This window comes from Squalius cephalus (assembly GCF_949319135.1).
Source record: "Squalius cephalus genome assembly, chromosome: 22".
Lineage (NCBI taxonomy): Eukaryota > Metazoa > Chordata > Actinopteri > Cypriniformes > Leuciscidae > Squalius > Squalius cephalus.
This window is the reverse complement of record NC_137143.1, coordinates 9,927,421-9,944,920: the sequence shown is the minus strand read 5'-3', so window position 1 is coordinate 9,944,920 and position 17,500 is coordinate 9,927,421. Positions and strand designations below refer to the sequence as shown.

Sequence of the window (17,500 nt, the reverse complement as noted above, 5' to 3'; positions counted from 1 at the left end):
TAAAATTACATTTTTAGAAGATTTGAGGCTTTTAGTGCCTTTTGGAGGCTGATTTTGCAAAAAATCCACATTCAAACCAAAATATCTGACTTCCTGATGGTCGGAGCTAATGACTTTAAATTAGAAAGTTGTCCGGGTCGATGAGATCAACATACGTACTGAGTTGTGCTACTGTAGGTAAAACGACCCCCCCCACTTTTGTCAAAAGCATTTTGAAAGTGACACATTTCCTGCTGCCAGTTGGTGGCGCTTTAACTTTGACACACAATAGTTACATCCATCTGATAGGCCTCTTACCATGAACAAACTGCTGAAGTTTCATCAAGATCAGTTAATGTATGCATTAGTTATAACACTTCGTGTTTCTCTTTTCTCGCCATTAATTTGTTTCCTCGCCACAGCCAAACCGTTCGAGATATCAAAAATCCGTCCGCAATTTAGCATCCTCAATGTCTTGACTTCACGCTGACCGAGTTTGGAGGCGAATCGATGTATTTCCTAGGAGGAGTACATTAAATTCCACAGCAAGCGTTTCCAAACAACCCTAAATAGCCGACTTCCTGTTGGGCTGGCGTAAAACTTAGAGCACGAAAGTAGTTCGGCCCGATGAGATCTATATGTGTACCGAGTTTCAAATTAATTCATGCAAGCGTGTTTGATATATGGACCAAGTTTTAGAACCCCGTTCAAGGGGGCGCTGTTGAGCCCCCCTGCCACGCCCGGCTACCAGATTCAGCCCCGCCCTGATGGCCGCGGGTTCTGACCTGTGTGCAAAGTTTCAAGAGTTTTCGAGCACGTTTAGGGACCCAAAAGCCCCAGAAACCTTGAAAAACAAATGAAAAAGTAAATCTCACTCAACTGACAAATCACCCCCACCCCTCACACACTCAGAGACAGAGAGAGAGAGAAAATTCTCCAAAAAATCACATTCAAACCAAAATATCTGACTTTCTGTTGCTTTGAGCTAATAAGTGTAAATTAGAAAGTTGTCCGGCTCGATAAGAACAATATACATACCAAGTTTTGTGATTCTAGGTAAAACTAAGCCCCCATTTTTGACTAAAGGTGGCGCTACTGAGCCCCTCACCACGCCCGTTTCTGAAACTTTGCCCATGTCTACTGGATAATAAGTGTGATGTGTCTGTCGAGTTTCATGCAATTTCAAGTATGTTAAGAGTCTCAAAAGCATCAAAAAAGAATATTAAAGTTTGATGCGTTGCCATGGCAACAGTATCTAAGATATCAATAATCCTTTCACAGGTCTACATCTGCCGTGTGTCTACATTATACACATAAAGTTTGAAGCAAATCGGGTAAAAATAAGAGAGTGATTTCAAAGCATTTTGAAAGTGACACACTTCCTGCTGCCAGTTGGTGGCGTTATAACTTTGACTCACAATAGTCACATCCTTGTGTTCGGCCTCTTACAACGAACACACTGCTGAAGTTTCATCAAGATCAGATAATGTATGCTGAAGTTATAACACACTTCCTGTGTCCCTTATTCGCCATAAATTCGTTTCCTTGCCACGGCCAAACCGTTCGAGATATCAAAAATCCGTCCGCAATTTAGCATCCTCAATGTCTTGACTTCATGCTGACCGAGATTGGAGGCGATTGGATGAATTCTCTAGGAGGAGTACATTAAATTCCACAGCATGCATTTCAAAACAACCCATAATAGCCGACTTCCTGTTGGGCTGGCGTAAAAAGTAAAAGTACGAAAGTTGTTCGGCCCGATGAGATCTATATGTGTACCGAGTTTCATATTATTACATGCAAGCGTGTCTGATTTATGGACCAAGTTTTCGGACCCCGTTCAAGGGGGCGCTGTCGAGCCCCCCTGCCACGCCCGGGTACCAGCTTCAGCCCGGCCCTGATGGCCGCGGGTTCTGACCCGTGTGCAAAGTTTCAAGAGTTTTCGAGCACGTTAAGGGTCTCAAAAGTGCCCGAAAGGTTGACAGAAAAATAAGAATAATAATAATAATAATAAATAATCCTACCGAAAACAATAGGGCCTTCGCCCTTTCAGGGCTTGGGCCCTAATAATAATAAACAATAATCCTACCGAAAACAATAGGGCCTTCGCCCTTTCAGGGCTTGGGCCCTAATAATCCTACCGAAAACAATAGGGCCTTCGCCCTTTCAGGGCTTGGGCCCTAATAATAAATATATATATATATGTATGTATGTGTGTGTGTGTATATATATATATATACAGTATATATATATATATATATATATATATATATATATATGTGTGTGTGTGTGTGTGTGTATATATATATATATATATATATATATAAATATAAATATAGCTGCGAGCAGCGATTACGGGCCCAAGCCGGTGGCACCGCAATCCTGGTGCCAGGGTGGCGGTGCCGGCGGCTTTGGCCCTCCATCGCTGCTCGCAGCTATATTTATATTTATATATATATATATATATATATATATATATATATATATATATATATATATATATATATACACACACACACACACATATATATATATATATATATATATATATATATATATATATATATATATATATATATACTGTATATATATATATATACACACACACACATACATACATATATATATATATATAAATACATTTAAGGGACTTGACACAGATAATTTTACTTGCCTGACCTAATTAGAACAAAGAAAAAAATAAAATAAAATAATAAGTAGGGGATCACTAAATCGAGAGAATTATTCTGATTTTATGATACACTCAAAATATTCCACAACAAATCCTTTAAATGTAATGATATTCAGAACGGAACAAGAATAAAAACTTAAAAATAAACTATAAACAAAGCCAAAACGAAAAAATAAATATAATAAAAAAAAATAATTTCAAGCAATCCATGGCATGATTTATTTATTTTTTGGACTAAAACATTCTGGCTTTTTTTAAACTCAAACATAATTCTTAAATTGAATAATAATAATAATAAAAGAATAAAATGGGTTTAGTTCTGATTTCGTTGAAATCGCTCGCTCTCCGTACCTAACTTTTCCTGAATACAATCACTATTGAAACTGTGATATTGATTTCATACAACAGGTTATTAACAGTTAAAATGAAGTCATTTACATTTTAGATGCAATATTGACTGTTTTTGTTCTGTTTCAGCAGCGGAAATAGTTAAACAAAGATCACAGAAGAACGCATCTCACAGGAACGTGTTTTCTCATAACTGAATGATTCAGCATTTTGAACGAATTGGTTGACTCAAAGATTGAATGATCAATCCATAAACATCTGTTTATGTTTATGGATTGGATGTTTATGGATCCATGTTTATGGATATGTATGTTATGGATTACGAATCATTTGAACGAATGAATCAATGACTCGCTCATTAAGACGGTCACTTGGCGACATCTAATGGCGGTTTAGTGTTGTTTAAAAGCATAATTCTTTCCAACGTGTGTGTGATTTGTGTGTGCACCATTATAAATGTCCGTGCGGACGTCCGTATTTTTCTTTCACTTTTATATTAGCGATACAAAAGCACCCGCTCGTGTCACACACGTCGATTAACCGGTGGGAAAATATCCTCAGACACATACCTAATAAATGTATATTTAAATACATTATTGGCCTAGCTGGTAAAAAGTTTTATATATTATTTTGATGTCCTTTTGGACACAAGAGGGCAGTATAGCCCTATGTATGACTTGAATTTTTTTTTTACTTTACTGTTTTAAAATTTAGAATAAAATTAGAATAAAATTCTTTTTAAAAACAGAATAAAATGGGTTTAGTTGTGATATTTGTATACTTTTATATAGAAATAAATGGCATAAAATTACATTTTTAGAAGATTTGAGGCTTTTAGTGCCTTTTGGAGGCTGATTTTGCAAAAAAATCCACATTCAAACCAAAATATCTGACTTCCTGATGGTCGGAGCTAATGACTTTAAATTAGAAAGTTGTCCGGGTCGATGAGATCAACATACGTACTGAGTTGTGCTACTGTAGGTAAAACAACCCCCCCAACTTTTGTCAAAAGCATTTTGAAAGTGACACATTTCCTGCTGCCAGTTGGTGGCGCTATAACTTTGACACACAATAGTTACATCCATCTGATCGGCCTCTTACCATGAACAAACTGCTGAAGTTTCATCAAGATCAGTTAATGTATGCATTAGTTATAACACTTCGTTTTTCTCTTTTCTCGCCATTAATTCGTTTCCTCGCCACAGCCAAACCGTTCGAGATATCAAAAATCCGTCCGCAATTTAGCATCATCAATGTCTTGACTTCACGCTGACCGACTTTGGAGGCGAATCGATGTATTTCCTAGGAGGAGTACATTAAATTCCACAGCAAGCGTTTCCAAACAACCCTAAATAGCCGACTTCCTGTTGGGCTGGCGTAAAACTTAGAGCACGAAAGTTGTTCGGCCCGATGAGATCTATATGTGTACCGAGTTTCAAATTATTTCATGCAAGCGTGTTTGATATATGGACCAAGTTTTAGAACCCCGTTCAAGGGGGCGCTGTCGAGCCCCCCTGCCACGCCCGGCTACCAGATTCAGCCCGGCCCTGATGGCCGCGGGTTCTGACCTGTGTACAAAGTTTCAAGAGTTTTCGAGCACGTTTAGGGACCCAAAAGCCCCAGAAACCTTGAAAAACAAATGAAAAAGTAAATCTCACTCAATTGACAAATCACCCCCACCCCTCACACACTCAGAGACAGAGAGAGAGAAATTTCTCCAAAAAATCACATTCAAACCAAAATATCTGACTTTCTGTTGCTTTGAGCTAATAAGTGTAAATTAGAAAGTTGTCCGGCTCGAAAAGAACAATATACATACCAAGTTTTGTGATTCTAGGTAAAACTAAGCCCCCATTTTTGACTAAAGGTGGCGCTACTGAGCCCCTCACCACGCCCGTTTCTGAAACTTTGCCCATGTCTACTGGATAATAAGTGTGATGTGTCTGTCGAGTTTCATCCAATTTCAAGCATGCGAAGAGTCTCAAAAGCATCCGAAAAGAATATTAAAGTTTGATGCGTTGCCGCGGCAACAGTATCTAAGATATAAATAATCCTTTCACAAGTCTACATCTGCCATGTATTTACATTATACACATAAAGTTTGAAGCAAATCGGGTAAAAATAAGAGGGTGATTTCAAAGCATTTTGAAAATGACAAACTTCCTGCTGCCAGTTGGTGGCGCTATAACTTTGACTCACAAAGGTCACATCTATGTGATCGGCCTCTTACAACGAATACACTGCTGAAGTTTCATCAAGATCAGTCAATGTATGCAGAAGTTATAACACACTTCCTGTGTCCCATTATTCGCCATAAATTCGTTTCCTCGCCACGGCCAAACCGTTCGAGATATCAAAAATCCGTCCACAATTTAGCATCCTCAATGTCTTGACTTCATGCTGACCGAGTTTGGAGGCGATTGGATGAATTCTCTAGGAGGAGTACATTAAATTCCATAGCATGCGTTTCAAAACAACCCATAATAGCCGACTTCCTGTTGGGCTGGCGTAAAAAGTAAAAGTACGAAAGTTGTTCGGCCCGATGAGATCTATATGTGTACCGAGTTTCATATTATTACATGCAAGCGTGTCTGATTTATGGACCAAGTTTTCGGACCCCGTTCAAGGGGGCGCTGTCGAGCCACCCTGCCACGCCCGGGTACCAGCTTCAGCCCAGCCCTGATGGCCACGGGTTCTGACCCGTGTGCAAAGTTTCAAGAGTTTTCGAGCACGTTAAGGGTCTCAAAAGTGCCCGAAAGGTTGACAGAAAAATAAGAATAATAATAATAATAATAATAAATAATCCTACCGAAAACAATAGGGCCTTCGCCCTTTCAGGGCTTGGGCCCTAATAAACAATAATCCTACCGAAAACAATCGGGCCTTCGCCCTTTCAGGGCTTGGGCCCTAATAATAATCCTTACGAAAACAATAGGGCTCTGTGCCCTTTCAGGGCTTGGGCCCTAATAATAATCCTACCGAAAACAATAGGGCCTATTTTTTTTGTAGGCCGGTCATTTTTGACCGGGAAGTGTGACTGTGTGCCATTTTGTACAAAATAAAAGTTTTTCAAAACAAACTTCCTTCAAGAAAATTCAAGAAAAAATTAAAGTAGACTAGTGTGATCAACAGTGCCAATTTTTTTCATATTTTATTTAATATTTCAAAAATTATTCAAAAATATTCAAAAATAATGCTTTTTTTACTCAAAAAAAAATGAGATCTCTACTCTCAGATAAATTAAGCCTATACGATTAATCAGATGCAAATAGAAATATAAAACCAGTCCTAATTGAAAGAGAACAAGTTGACAAAAAGACTGAATCCAATATTGGGTGATGATATAGCATAACAAGTGATTTATAAGCTATTTTTTATAGGTCGGTCATTTTTGACCAGGAACAAAAAAAGTGTTAGGGTTTTGAACACAACCTGAGGGCCAGATTCCGTATTGCGCACACAGCTCTTAATCATTCACTATTTATTATTGGAAAACATGAGTCAGGTAATTGCTATTAATGTGGTTTACCATAGACAGTGGAAAATATGCTATTAAATTGTGTAGCGTATAGAGAACAAATGCAACTAGAATAATTATGTTTGTTGAATTTTGAAAATGTAACACTTAAGACAATACTAAAGAATGCTTCAGCACAGTATAAAGTCTATTACGCAATTATAAATTATTTGAGTTTTAAATGTAATGAAATGTATGGCAGGACAAGAGTGGGGAGCAGATAGAGGGGCACTACAAACAGTTTATATAGTAATGATAAGATCTGTGCTATGGATGTATAGCATATGGGATGGCTGCAAATGTGGGAATTAAAGGGAATGAAGAAGCAGATAAATGATAAGCAAGATTAAGATAAATAAAATTATTAATAAAACAGAAAGTGATTAAAAAGTGGCAAAAGTATTATTGGAATAATGATTTATATGCAAAACAAAAGAAAGTGTGAAAAGGTAGGAAGAGTGGGAGACATAGAAGCGAGGACAGTATAATTACAAGATTAAGAACGGGTTAGAGTGAAACTGTAAAACATGATTATTAGCCTAATTGTAAGGATTGATAAAGAGAGAGAAGTGTTAATAGAAGAAGCGTGAAAGAATGAAGGAAAAGAGTTAACATTAAAGAACATATTAGAATCAGATAGGAAATAGTACAGTAAATGTGTTGTTTCAGTTTCTGAATAGCACAGGTTTAATAAAGAGAATTGTGGGAGAACTTAAGTATAGAGATATGAAGGGAGCGGGTAAGATGATGATATGGGTAGAACTAGGGAAACAAGAATATCATAATAGGCTAAGTATAGTGAGTTATTGGGAGGTAAAGGGAATTGGGGTGGCAACTGGAGGAGCTGAACACGCAGCGCTACCTGATGATGGCAGTAATGCACTGTCTATTGCGGTTGGCAATAAAAAAAAGAAGAAGTAGTATTTTTTTCAACAATTATCTGACTATCCGCTAGAAGGCGCTAAACACAACACCACCTCACATGGCAGCAGGAACGTCCAGTTGAACCGGAAGTAGAGTTTCTCACACACGTGAAGAGAAGACACAAGCAACAGAAAATGGATTCTACCGAATTAACAACTTCAGAAAGTGTTTCTAAGAAAAAGGGGAAAACGAATAACCTAAAGCGAAAGCCGAAACCCGACAAAGTTCCAGTGGAGAAGATGGATCAGGCGGAGGGTGAAGTAACAGACGAGAAACCAGTGTCAGGAGCGTGTTTTCCTCCAACATTCAGCATGTCTGATATCAAAAACAAGCAGCGCAGACATTCGATGTTCCTTAAACTCAAGGAGCAGAAAAGAAGGGTGACATCTCACAGACATACACTCTTATTGAATTGATCGCACAATTTGGCTGTGTTTCAAGCCCTACAGAGCTGCCAGGACAGACAGCCATTTGGGCATCAAAAACAGGAAGAGTTTAAGATGGCCAAAAAGACAGACGTGCATTTGGTGCACTAAAAAGTAAACAAGAACGATTCGTTTTCTTGAAAGAATAATTAAACTTGACCCAAACACCACTTTTACGTATGTTGCTCACTAAGGCCTGAGACACAGCCAGCTCTGGAACATCAACATGTCAAGAATTTCCTAAATTTTTTATAAATTTCTTATGTTATGTTAAAGCTATCATTTATGTCTTTCAGCAAAAGTTGGAACTGAAAAAGAAAAGGAAGAAAGAGAGAAAAGCTCTTGGTGATAAGGTATGTTTGATGGACTGCATTTCACAGCATCTATCATCAGACAAGCTTTCTTAAATTTTGATGTTCTCAGTCATTCTTTCATTCATACATTAAATGATCAAGTAAATCTCACTTCCTTGCAAAAACGGTTTCTTTGCACTTGGGGATGGGCAATTAAAGTTGTTACAATGTTGTTACGATGATCTTATGGACTATAATGATAAAAATGACACTAACAATTTTTAAAGAAAGGGTGATTGAAACAATTATTTTATAAAAAGTTATGTACAAATTATTTTATTTCTATTTTACATTGGCATTATTTTTCATTGCATGCCATGAGACTTTTCTATTTTTTGTATTCTTGCAAAATTTCTTAAATTGTTGTAATTTGTGAGGTCAGTATATTGTCAAATTAAATTGACTTGCGTGAAACCAGTTAATTTAGATGTTACCACATAATTTAGGCTATCTGAAAAATTTTATGAAGAAAAAAAAACTTTCACTGTTTCATTATAATTCTTGTGTAGATTTATACCTCTTCTATGAATTAAATGTTTTATGAAATGTGTATTTTAATTTCAAACCATACTTTAAAAGCTAATTTAAATATTAATATGATACTTTAGATAATTTAGTTGTGGTATGGGCAAAACAATTCAATAGTGAATGGAAAACAATCAATCTTAATGGTTAATGCCTACATTGCTCAATACTTTCTGAGCTCAATATTCTCATATGAATAACCACACAATAATGATTCTGAAATAAGTTTTCAAACCTCAAGTACGCAACTGCCTTCAATTCGAGTTGGATATCACTAGAAATAATCAGGAACTGCTCTGAAATAGGGCTGGGCGATATATTGCATGACATTGTTAGGCGCATCTCGTCAGTAAAGCCGGTTCCTTGATTAGTAGTAAATCGCCATCACCTGCTATCAGATGGAGCGGCATTCACTACAAAGAGCCGTAGTTAACTGACAAGCTGAGCCATATCGCATTAATTATCGCAGGCGATACGTCCGCGATATTAATGCGATATGGCTCAGCTTGTCAGTTTCAGTGTCAAGGATTCTGTGAGTTTATTCAATGTTCGTCAGACTGATTCAAACAGTACCTTTTTGAGTTGTTTTGAATGAGTCATTAAAGGAACCGGTTGATTCTTGCTTGGCTTTTCTCATTTCTATCAATATATTATATTTAACTGGTATATTGCTCACACCAAATGCATCAAATTTGCAGTTAATATGTGGCAAATGAAAGTCATTGTCAGAATATTTCATTTATTTATTTTTTTGTTTTCTTTATTGGTGTTTTTATGTATTTTCTCATTTCAGGCTCCACCTAAAGAAGTTCCCAAGACAATAGAAAACCAGAGAATATATGATGAAACTACAGTCAACCCAGAGGATGAGGAGGTGATTTGTGATCCTTATTCCACCTACTGTCTTCTGTAGACATCATTTACAATTTTGAAAGTAACTTGTGGCATTTTGTTAAATCCAGGTGGCTTTTGATGAAGGAACTGATGAGTTTGCTGCTTACTTCAATCGGCTGACAAATCCCAAAGTTCTCATCACCACTTCAGATAGGCCCAGAGGAGTGAGTTCAACTTTCTGTATACTGTACTGTTTTCTAATTCACTCTTGTTGTAAATAACTATTTAAGAATAGTAATGTAAGTAAATTTAATTTATAAAGCACATTTACACACAGCATAAAACTGACCAAAGTGCTGTACAGTGAATAACTAATAAGACAAATAATACAAAAAACAAGACTCTGTCTTGTCACTATTTAACTGGAGAAAGTTGTTAACCATCCAAATTTTGATGTCTTCGAGACAGACCAGGAGAGATTGTATGGAGTCCCTAGATTTTAGAGGCAAGTACAGCTGTGAGGCATCCGCATGGAGGTGAAAAGAGATGTTATGCTTTCTTATGATGTCACCCAGTGGGAGCATATACAGGCTGAAGAGCATAGGAGCCAAGATGGACCCCATATGAGATGGGAGGGAGCAGATGATGAGGAGAACTGGCCAATAGACACTGAGAAAGTCCTATGTTTGAGATAGGAGCGGAACCAAAGTAGTGCAGTCTCCCCAAAGCCCACCTGCTGATCAAGGCGAGTGAGGAGGATGTTGTGATCAACGGTGTCGAAGGTGGCAATAAGATCCAACAATATCAGGATGGCATTATCACCTGAATCTAGTGTGAGAAGATCATTGGTTACATTGAGCAGGGCTGTTTCAGTGCTATGAAGGGGTCTGAAACCTGACTGAAAAGGTTCTAGTATGTTGTGAGTGATCAGAAAGTGAATCGGCTGTGGCAAAACAGCTTTTCCCAGAACTTTAGAAATAAGAGGAAGCTTAGAAAGATTAGAAAAATGTTGGGTTTGTTTGAGTGTTTACTGATCAAATCAGAGAGGTGCTTTGTTCTGGCTTTTTTTGCTGCTGCCTGGAAGGAAGCTAATGCAGATTTAAAGTTTGAAAGGAGACAGTGAGATGATCCTTTTTCCATTTCCTTTCAGTTTTACGACAGGCCTGCCTGAGAGGGTGCGTGGCCTCATCTAACCAGTAATGAGATTTTAGGGGTGGGTGTGTGTGAAAGGAGCTACATAGTCAAGTATGGAAGAGCAAGATGAGTGGAAAAGGGTAACTAATTAATCCGGGCTAGAAGAGGATGATGCCGCTGTTGTAATAGTAGATGCAACAGTTTTACTCAGAAAACTATCAGAAAACTGAGCTGCAGTAAGACAGTGTATATGGCGAGAATAACGGTCCTGAGCTCTGGTAGTTCGCAGGGGACTGAAGAGGGTGATGTAAAATATAATGGGCTTATGATCAGAGAAAGTGGCCTCCTCAATCACAATATATCAACAGTAAAACCATAAGATAAAAGAAGGTCAAGTGTATGTCCCAGTTTATGAGTAGTATCTATATGTTGCGTAAGGCCAAGGGCATCTATTACACTCAACTCAACTCAACTTTTATTTATAAAGCACTTTCAAAACCATTAGAATGGACCAAAGTGCTGTCCATAAGTAGGCTAATCAATAACTCTAAAATACATACAGACATTAAGTTACATTAAAACAAGACACAAAGGAATCAAACAACAAATCACTCACAGTTCTCAGACCTAATCAAAAGCCAAAGGCTTGATTAAATAAATAAGTCTTCAATTCCTTTTTAAAAATATCCATGCCTGATGAGGTTTTTAAGGATAGTGGCAACACATTCCAGAGTGCAGGAGCCGCAACAGAAAAAGCGCAATCTCCACTACGCCTCAAACGAGCCCGTGGGACGGTTAGGAGCATGTTCTGAGAGGAGCGAAGATGACGTTGAGACTGATAGGGAATTAACATGTCTTTTATGTACTCAGGAGCTTGACCATGTAGTGCTTTAAAAACAAACATCAACACCTTGTACTGTATTCTGTATCTAACTGGTAACCAGTGAAGGGATATCAATAAAGCTGTTATCTGATCCCGTTTTCTGGTATTTGTTAAAAATCTCGCTGCAGCATTCTGGACACGCTGAAGACGAGTAACCAGTGATTCACTTATGCCCAGATAAAGAGCATTACAATAGTCCAGCCGGGTTGAAACAAAGGCATGCACAACAATCTCTAAGTCCTTGTACGAAAGGATTGGTTTCAGTTTAGACCGTTTTCTTAGCTGGAAAAAAGATGATTTCACAACGCTTTTAACTTGACGATCAAAGCGTAATTCAGAATCGAAAAATACTCCAAGGTTCTTCACATAACTTTGCATATTGTCGGACAGTAGTCTATTATTTCCAGCCAGAGCATTCCCAAGCTCCTTGTTCCCAAACATAATAAACTCAGTCTTATCCTCATTTAATTGTAAAAAATTATTTGCTTTACCTCAGTCAAGCACTTATAAAAATTAGTAAAAGATGCACAGCCATCACACTCCAAAGGAAGGTACAATTGTAGATCATCAGCATACAAGTGATAGTTAATATTATGCTGCTTAAAAATAGACCCCAGGGGTAACATATATAATGAGAACAAAGTCGGACCAAGGATTGATCCCTGAGGAACCCCCCAAGAAATAGCAGCGGATGCAGAGACATAATTTCCAATTTTAACAGAGCATGTCCTGTCATGCAAATAAGAGGAAAGCCACTTAAGGGCTACACCATTGATCCCTACATAATCTCTAAGGCGGTCTATTAAAATTGCGTGATCTAAAGTATCAAAGGCTGCACTTAAATCTAACATCATTAAGGCAACACTTTTCCCGGAGTAAATACTTAACAAAATATCATTTGTAACCTTCAATAATGCTGATTCTGTGCTATGTTTAGTCCTAAATCCAGACTGAAAAATATCCATTGTGTTATTTACAATCAAGAAATCTGTAAGTTGATTATGGACAACTTTCTCTAAAACCTTATTCATAAAAGGCAATTTCGAGATGGGTCTAAAAAATTTTAACTCATGTGAATCCAAATTATGTTTTTTCAAAACCGTCTCAATAACGGCATGCTTAAACCCTGATGGTACAGTTCCATGATATAAACTACTATTGATAATCAATAGTATACTAGGACCAATAGTGTCTACAACCTCTTTAAACAATCGCGACGGGAGAATGTCATAAAATGAGGTAGTCGGCTTTAAATGCATTATTATCTTTTCCAACTGAGCTAATGTAATAGATTCAAATTTACTTAAACAACAAAAAGGATTAATTAAATCGGCTACAACATTGCCTACAGGCACAATATTCGACCGAATAAGAACAACCTTATCAATAAAATATTTTAAAAAGCTATCACACAGATCCTTGGACGGGGAAGGAAAATAATTGATAGACGGACTCAGTACTTTATCTATAGTTGAAAATAGTACCTTCGGATTATTTGCATTATGTGATATAATTTGCGAGAAATACGAAGATCTGGCGGCTCTAACAGCGTTTTGATAATTTGATAGAGATTCTCTAAGAATATCATAAGATATCTGCTATTTATCTTTCAGCCACCTACGCTCTGCAAGCCGACAAACCCGCCTCAAATTACGCGTTACATCATTTAACCATGGTTGTTTTTTAACTTTTTGACATCTCATTTTAAAAGGCGCAACATTATCCAAGATCTCAGAGCAAACATGATTAAAAGAGTCCACCAATTCATCAGGTCCCACAACTGACAATATGGTAGGCTCAATATGAAGGGCTAATTCAGTAAAAGCAGTTGAGAACGCACTAGGTGTAGAAGTAGTGATAACCAGAGATAACAAGAATGATGGAGGCTGATGACAGTCATTTGTTGTAGAGGTAAAATTAAACCTAATAGGCATATGATCCGAGATGGCCATTTCTTCAACACAAATATTATCTATCGTTATCCCCAAAGAAAAGACCAAGTCAAGTGTGTGGCCATGATCGTGTGTTGGTCCGGAGACACATTGAGATAAGTTAAAAGAATCAACTAAATTCAAGAATTCCTTGGTCATGGGTTTACCAGGACAACAAACATGAATATTAAAATCACCCATAATCAAAATCCTGTCAGCAGATGGAACGACCACAGATAAAAACTCACAAAATTCATCAAGAAAATTCTTATTATAACCAGGAGGCCTATATATCAAGGCACAAATCACTGGCGAGGGCAAGTCAATCTTCATTAATTGAACTTCAAATGTAGTCCAGCGCAATGATGCTGATGTGGCAGGCAGAACATGTATCAAATAGGAAGGCCGCGACTCCGCTGTTGGTCTAACTCCACTATTCAGGATCCTCAATTTCTTAAGTTTCACCAAGACTCCAGCCCGTATGCCTCGTCTCCTGCGGCGTCTCCTCTTCCAGCACGCGCATCCAGTTACCTGACAGACTTTCATCGGCGGCTGGAACATGCATGGCTGTTCAGCGAACAATTTCAAGTTCAAATCACGGCTGCACATATCCAAGGCCGTAGATCGAAGACTTAGCAACGAAAGGCGATCATAGATCAACTGTGAGCAATCCAAATGATTGATAAAACATAAAAGAAAAACAAATAAACAAAAAACAGACATCCTAAATGTGGAGCGACGGCAAGCCAACACACAACCTGGCGCCATCTTGAACTCCGTAATGACAGAATTATATCACACCACAAAATTCGCTAATCATAGGTCTGTCTGGACAGCCGCGTTTGCCTCAAACACCTCCAACGCTTCCTCCGGTAAGAGATGCACCAAGGTAGCCGAAGGACACACTCCACGGTGCGGTAGATAAACGGAGGGTGACATCTGTCGTAAGGAACAGGAGACCCACTAATATGGGTCACCAGTGCATTTCTAAGATCCACCAAAGTCTGCTGATCATATGACCATGTAGCAGCAACAGAACAGCGCCAGCATAGCATGAGTGCTAACACAAACATAGCACAAATCGGACAGGTAGAAGTTGACAGAGCTGACGGCAAGCCGACAAACACACTGGCACCATCTTGCTCACGTCACGTCACACACTAAGATGTTAGTAATGTTAGTGAATGTCCTTCAAACTAGGGCTGGGCGATATATCGCATGAAATTGTTATGCGCATCTCGTCAGTAAAGTCGGTTCCTTGATTAGTAGTAAATCGCCATCACCTGCTTTCAAATGGAGCGGCATTTACTAGGAACCAAGGAACCGGCTTTACTGACGAGATGCGCATTACAATGTCATGCGATATATCGCCCAGCCCTACTTCAAACGTTTTGTCCTTATGTGTTTGTGTCTGCCTGATTTCAGAGGACAGTGAGGTTTTGTGATCATCTGGCAACAGTAATCCCACATGCACATGTCTACTACAGAAGAGGTCTGGCATTGAAGAGAGTCATTCCACAGTGTGTATCTAGAGGTTTCACTTATCTGATAGTGATCAATGAGGACAGAAAGGTGCCAAGTATCCTTTGTTCAGATTTCTTTATATAACCACTTCTTAGATCTGGGAGATTTGGTTGTATTGTCTGCTTAATGAGGTAATGAGAAACGCTCGCTGAATTCTACACAAAGATTTTCCCTTACTTAAAGTGTCACAGACGGTTTGGTTCTCTGTCACCTTCCTGATGGGCCAACTGCACATTTCAAACTCAGTAGTGTTCGTCTTCGCAAGGAAATGAAGGTGAGTGATTTTCTTTTTTAGGGCCTGTGCACTGATGGAGTGAGGACCCTCTTGGAATTGCTCTGTTTATTACTTTTAATTCTAAGAAATACAATAGTCACACAAGGAATTTTGCTGGTCCATTTTTTTTTATGATGCAACATAATTCCACTAATATGTATAGAGTGTTGCAGGGATGATATATTTATGTAGTTCAACTTGGAAGTTGGCATCATTCTGGTTAGGATTCTTCCATTGACTTTTGGAAAATTGCAGAAAAGAAGCTTTGTGACCAACAAAAGTTTGATTTTTACACATTTTCTTCATCATACCTTCACAAATAAACAACTATTATGAATTTCAAAGCCTATCTGCAATTGACAGAAGTAAAAATCTTTTAATCTATTTTTATAATATACAATTTAGAAAGTTTGAGGAGAATAGTTTTCATTAACTTGAATTTACACACAACCAGACGCGGCTACAACACTATATGCCACGCAATTTCGTCTAGCCTACATCTGACAATTTTGGGTTCAAACACGCCCTGCACACCACACATGTAAAATGGACTTAGTGAGTTGATGAGTTTTCCTGTTCGGCATGATGGTGTTTAAATGTACCCAGTAAAATACATGATTCTTCAAATAGGCGTCATTCGTAAATTAAGCTTATTATTATGAAAAATGACTTTTTGAATAAGCATATTAAAGATATGTATAAATAAAGATATTAAAACAATTAAAGATATTTTAAAAGATATTAAACAGTTAATAGTGTGTGAAAGAGGTTATTGTGAAATATTGAACAATAAATGTTCATGGAATTTTACAAAATAAATTGATCTATTATTATTATTATTATAATTAATTATTTGATTATTTCAGAATAAACTGGTACATTTAATTTGTTAATTTATTGAATTCATTATTGAATTTTAATTTGAGTAATTTAGTCCTCTGTATTACTGGTTGTGTTTTATGTCATGGAATAAAATATGAAAATATTGTGAGTTTGTGTGTTAACCACGGACCTTATTTCAAGCATTTTAACCAAAACCTATTAAAAAAACCCATTGACTTTTAGAACATGGGACCAGAAATTCAAAAATGCTAACTCTTTTCTGGGTTATAGGACTCATTCCTGTGACACTATATATTGAACACTTGTTTGGTTAGACTTTATTTCTTAGTTAATATAGTTAAAGTTCAGTAGTATCAAACTGATTAAAAGCCATTAGAAATTTTGCCATAGAGCATCACAAAATGTAAGATTTAATTAATTTTGAAAGGTAATTCAGCATTCTGGGAAATGAGGTGTTCTTCTAATATCCAATATTTCTGTAGCTGCTAATACAATCAGTGAGTATAAAAAAATCCCCAAAAATTTGTTTCTGGTAATAGTTAATGTGTTGTGTGTATAAGATTTTATGGGTAATTAATACTAAAATATTAAATGTATTAATAAAAACTGCTTCAGTAGCTCTGTAAATTTCTTAGAATTTCCTTCCGTTTTCATTTTAAAAATAAATAAATAAATTACAGTTCTGCATCCTATTTGCTAAATCAAATTCAGGAAATTAGTTAGTTTAATATGCATTTTTATCAGTTCTGAAAGAACTGCACTGTCCTTAACCTTTTCTGTTTTTCCTCACTAGAGAAAAGGTAAGAGCCCAACAGAACACGTTCCAGAAGTCATCCTCAACAACTTTACTACTAGACTCGGTCACTCCATCGGCCGGCTGTTTGCTGCTCTATTTCCTCATGATCCACAGTTTGTGGGCCGTCAGGTCGCCACATTTCACAATCAGAGAGACTTCATCTTTTTCAGGTTTCACAGGTAAATGTTCTCTCATTTGAATAGTTTGAAGGTAAATGAAAATTATGCTGTGTAATCCATAAAGCTTACAGTCATGGCCAAAAGTATTATATATAAATGTTACAACATAAATGTTGTGTTTTTCACAAGTTTGTAGCTTCGGTTGTTTTGGTGTTTGATGCACATTGTTTCTAGATTATTGTGCAGAGTGATCAGAGGTATTTTAAATAATTGCAAAAAGTTTCATTGGCCAAAAAAACCCCACAAAAACCCAAATTGTTGGCCCTGGCACAAAATTACCAGCTAACACCATTTCACTAATCGCATCATCAGCACATGGGAAAATGTGAACAAGTATTA

At 37.3% G+C, this 17,500-nt stretch overlaps 1 protein-coding gene across 1 annotated transcript in view; it reads left to right on the top strand.

The window, feature by feature from the left end:
* Positions 1–7,335: 7,335 nt before the first annotated feature.
* Positions 7,336–17,500, top strand: part of rpf1 (ribosome production factor 1 homolog) — a 12,654-nt gene continuing 2,489 nt past the window's right edge. Inside the window, exons 1-7 of the mRNA XM_079857495.1 lie at positions 7,336–7,840; positions 8,182–8,238; positions 9,557–9,637; positions 9,726–9,821; positions 14,971–15,124; positions 15,261–15,343; positions 16,980–17,161. Of these exons, the coding sequence (XP_079713621.1) occupies positions 7,595–7,840; positions 8,182–8,238; positions 9,557–9,637; positions 9,726–9,821; positions 14,971–15,124; positions 15,261–15,343; positions 16,980–17,161 (899 nt within the window). The 5' untranslated portion in view covers positions 7,336–7,594. The remainder of the gene's footprint in view (positions 7,841–8,181; positions 8,239–9,556; positions 9,638–9,725; positions 9,822–14,970; positions 15,125–15,260; positions 15,344–16,979; positions 17,162–17,500) is intronic.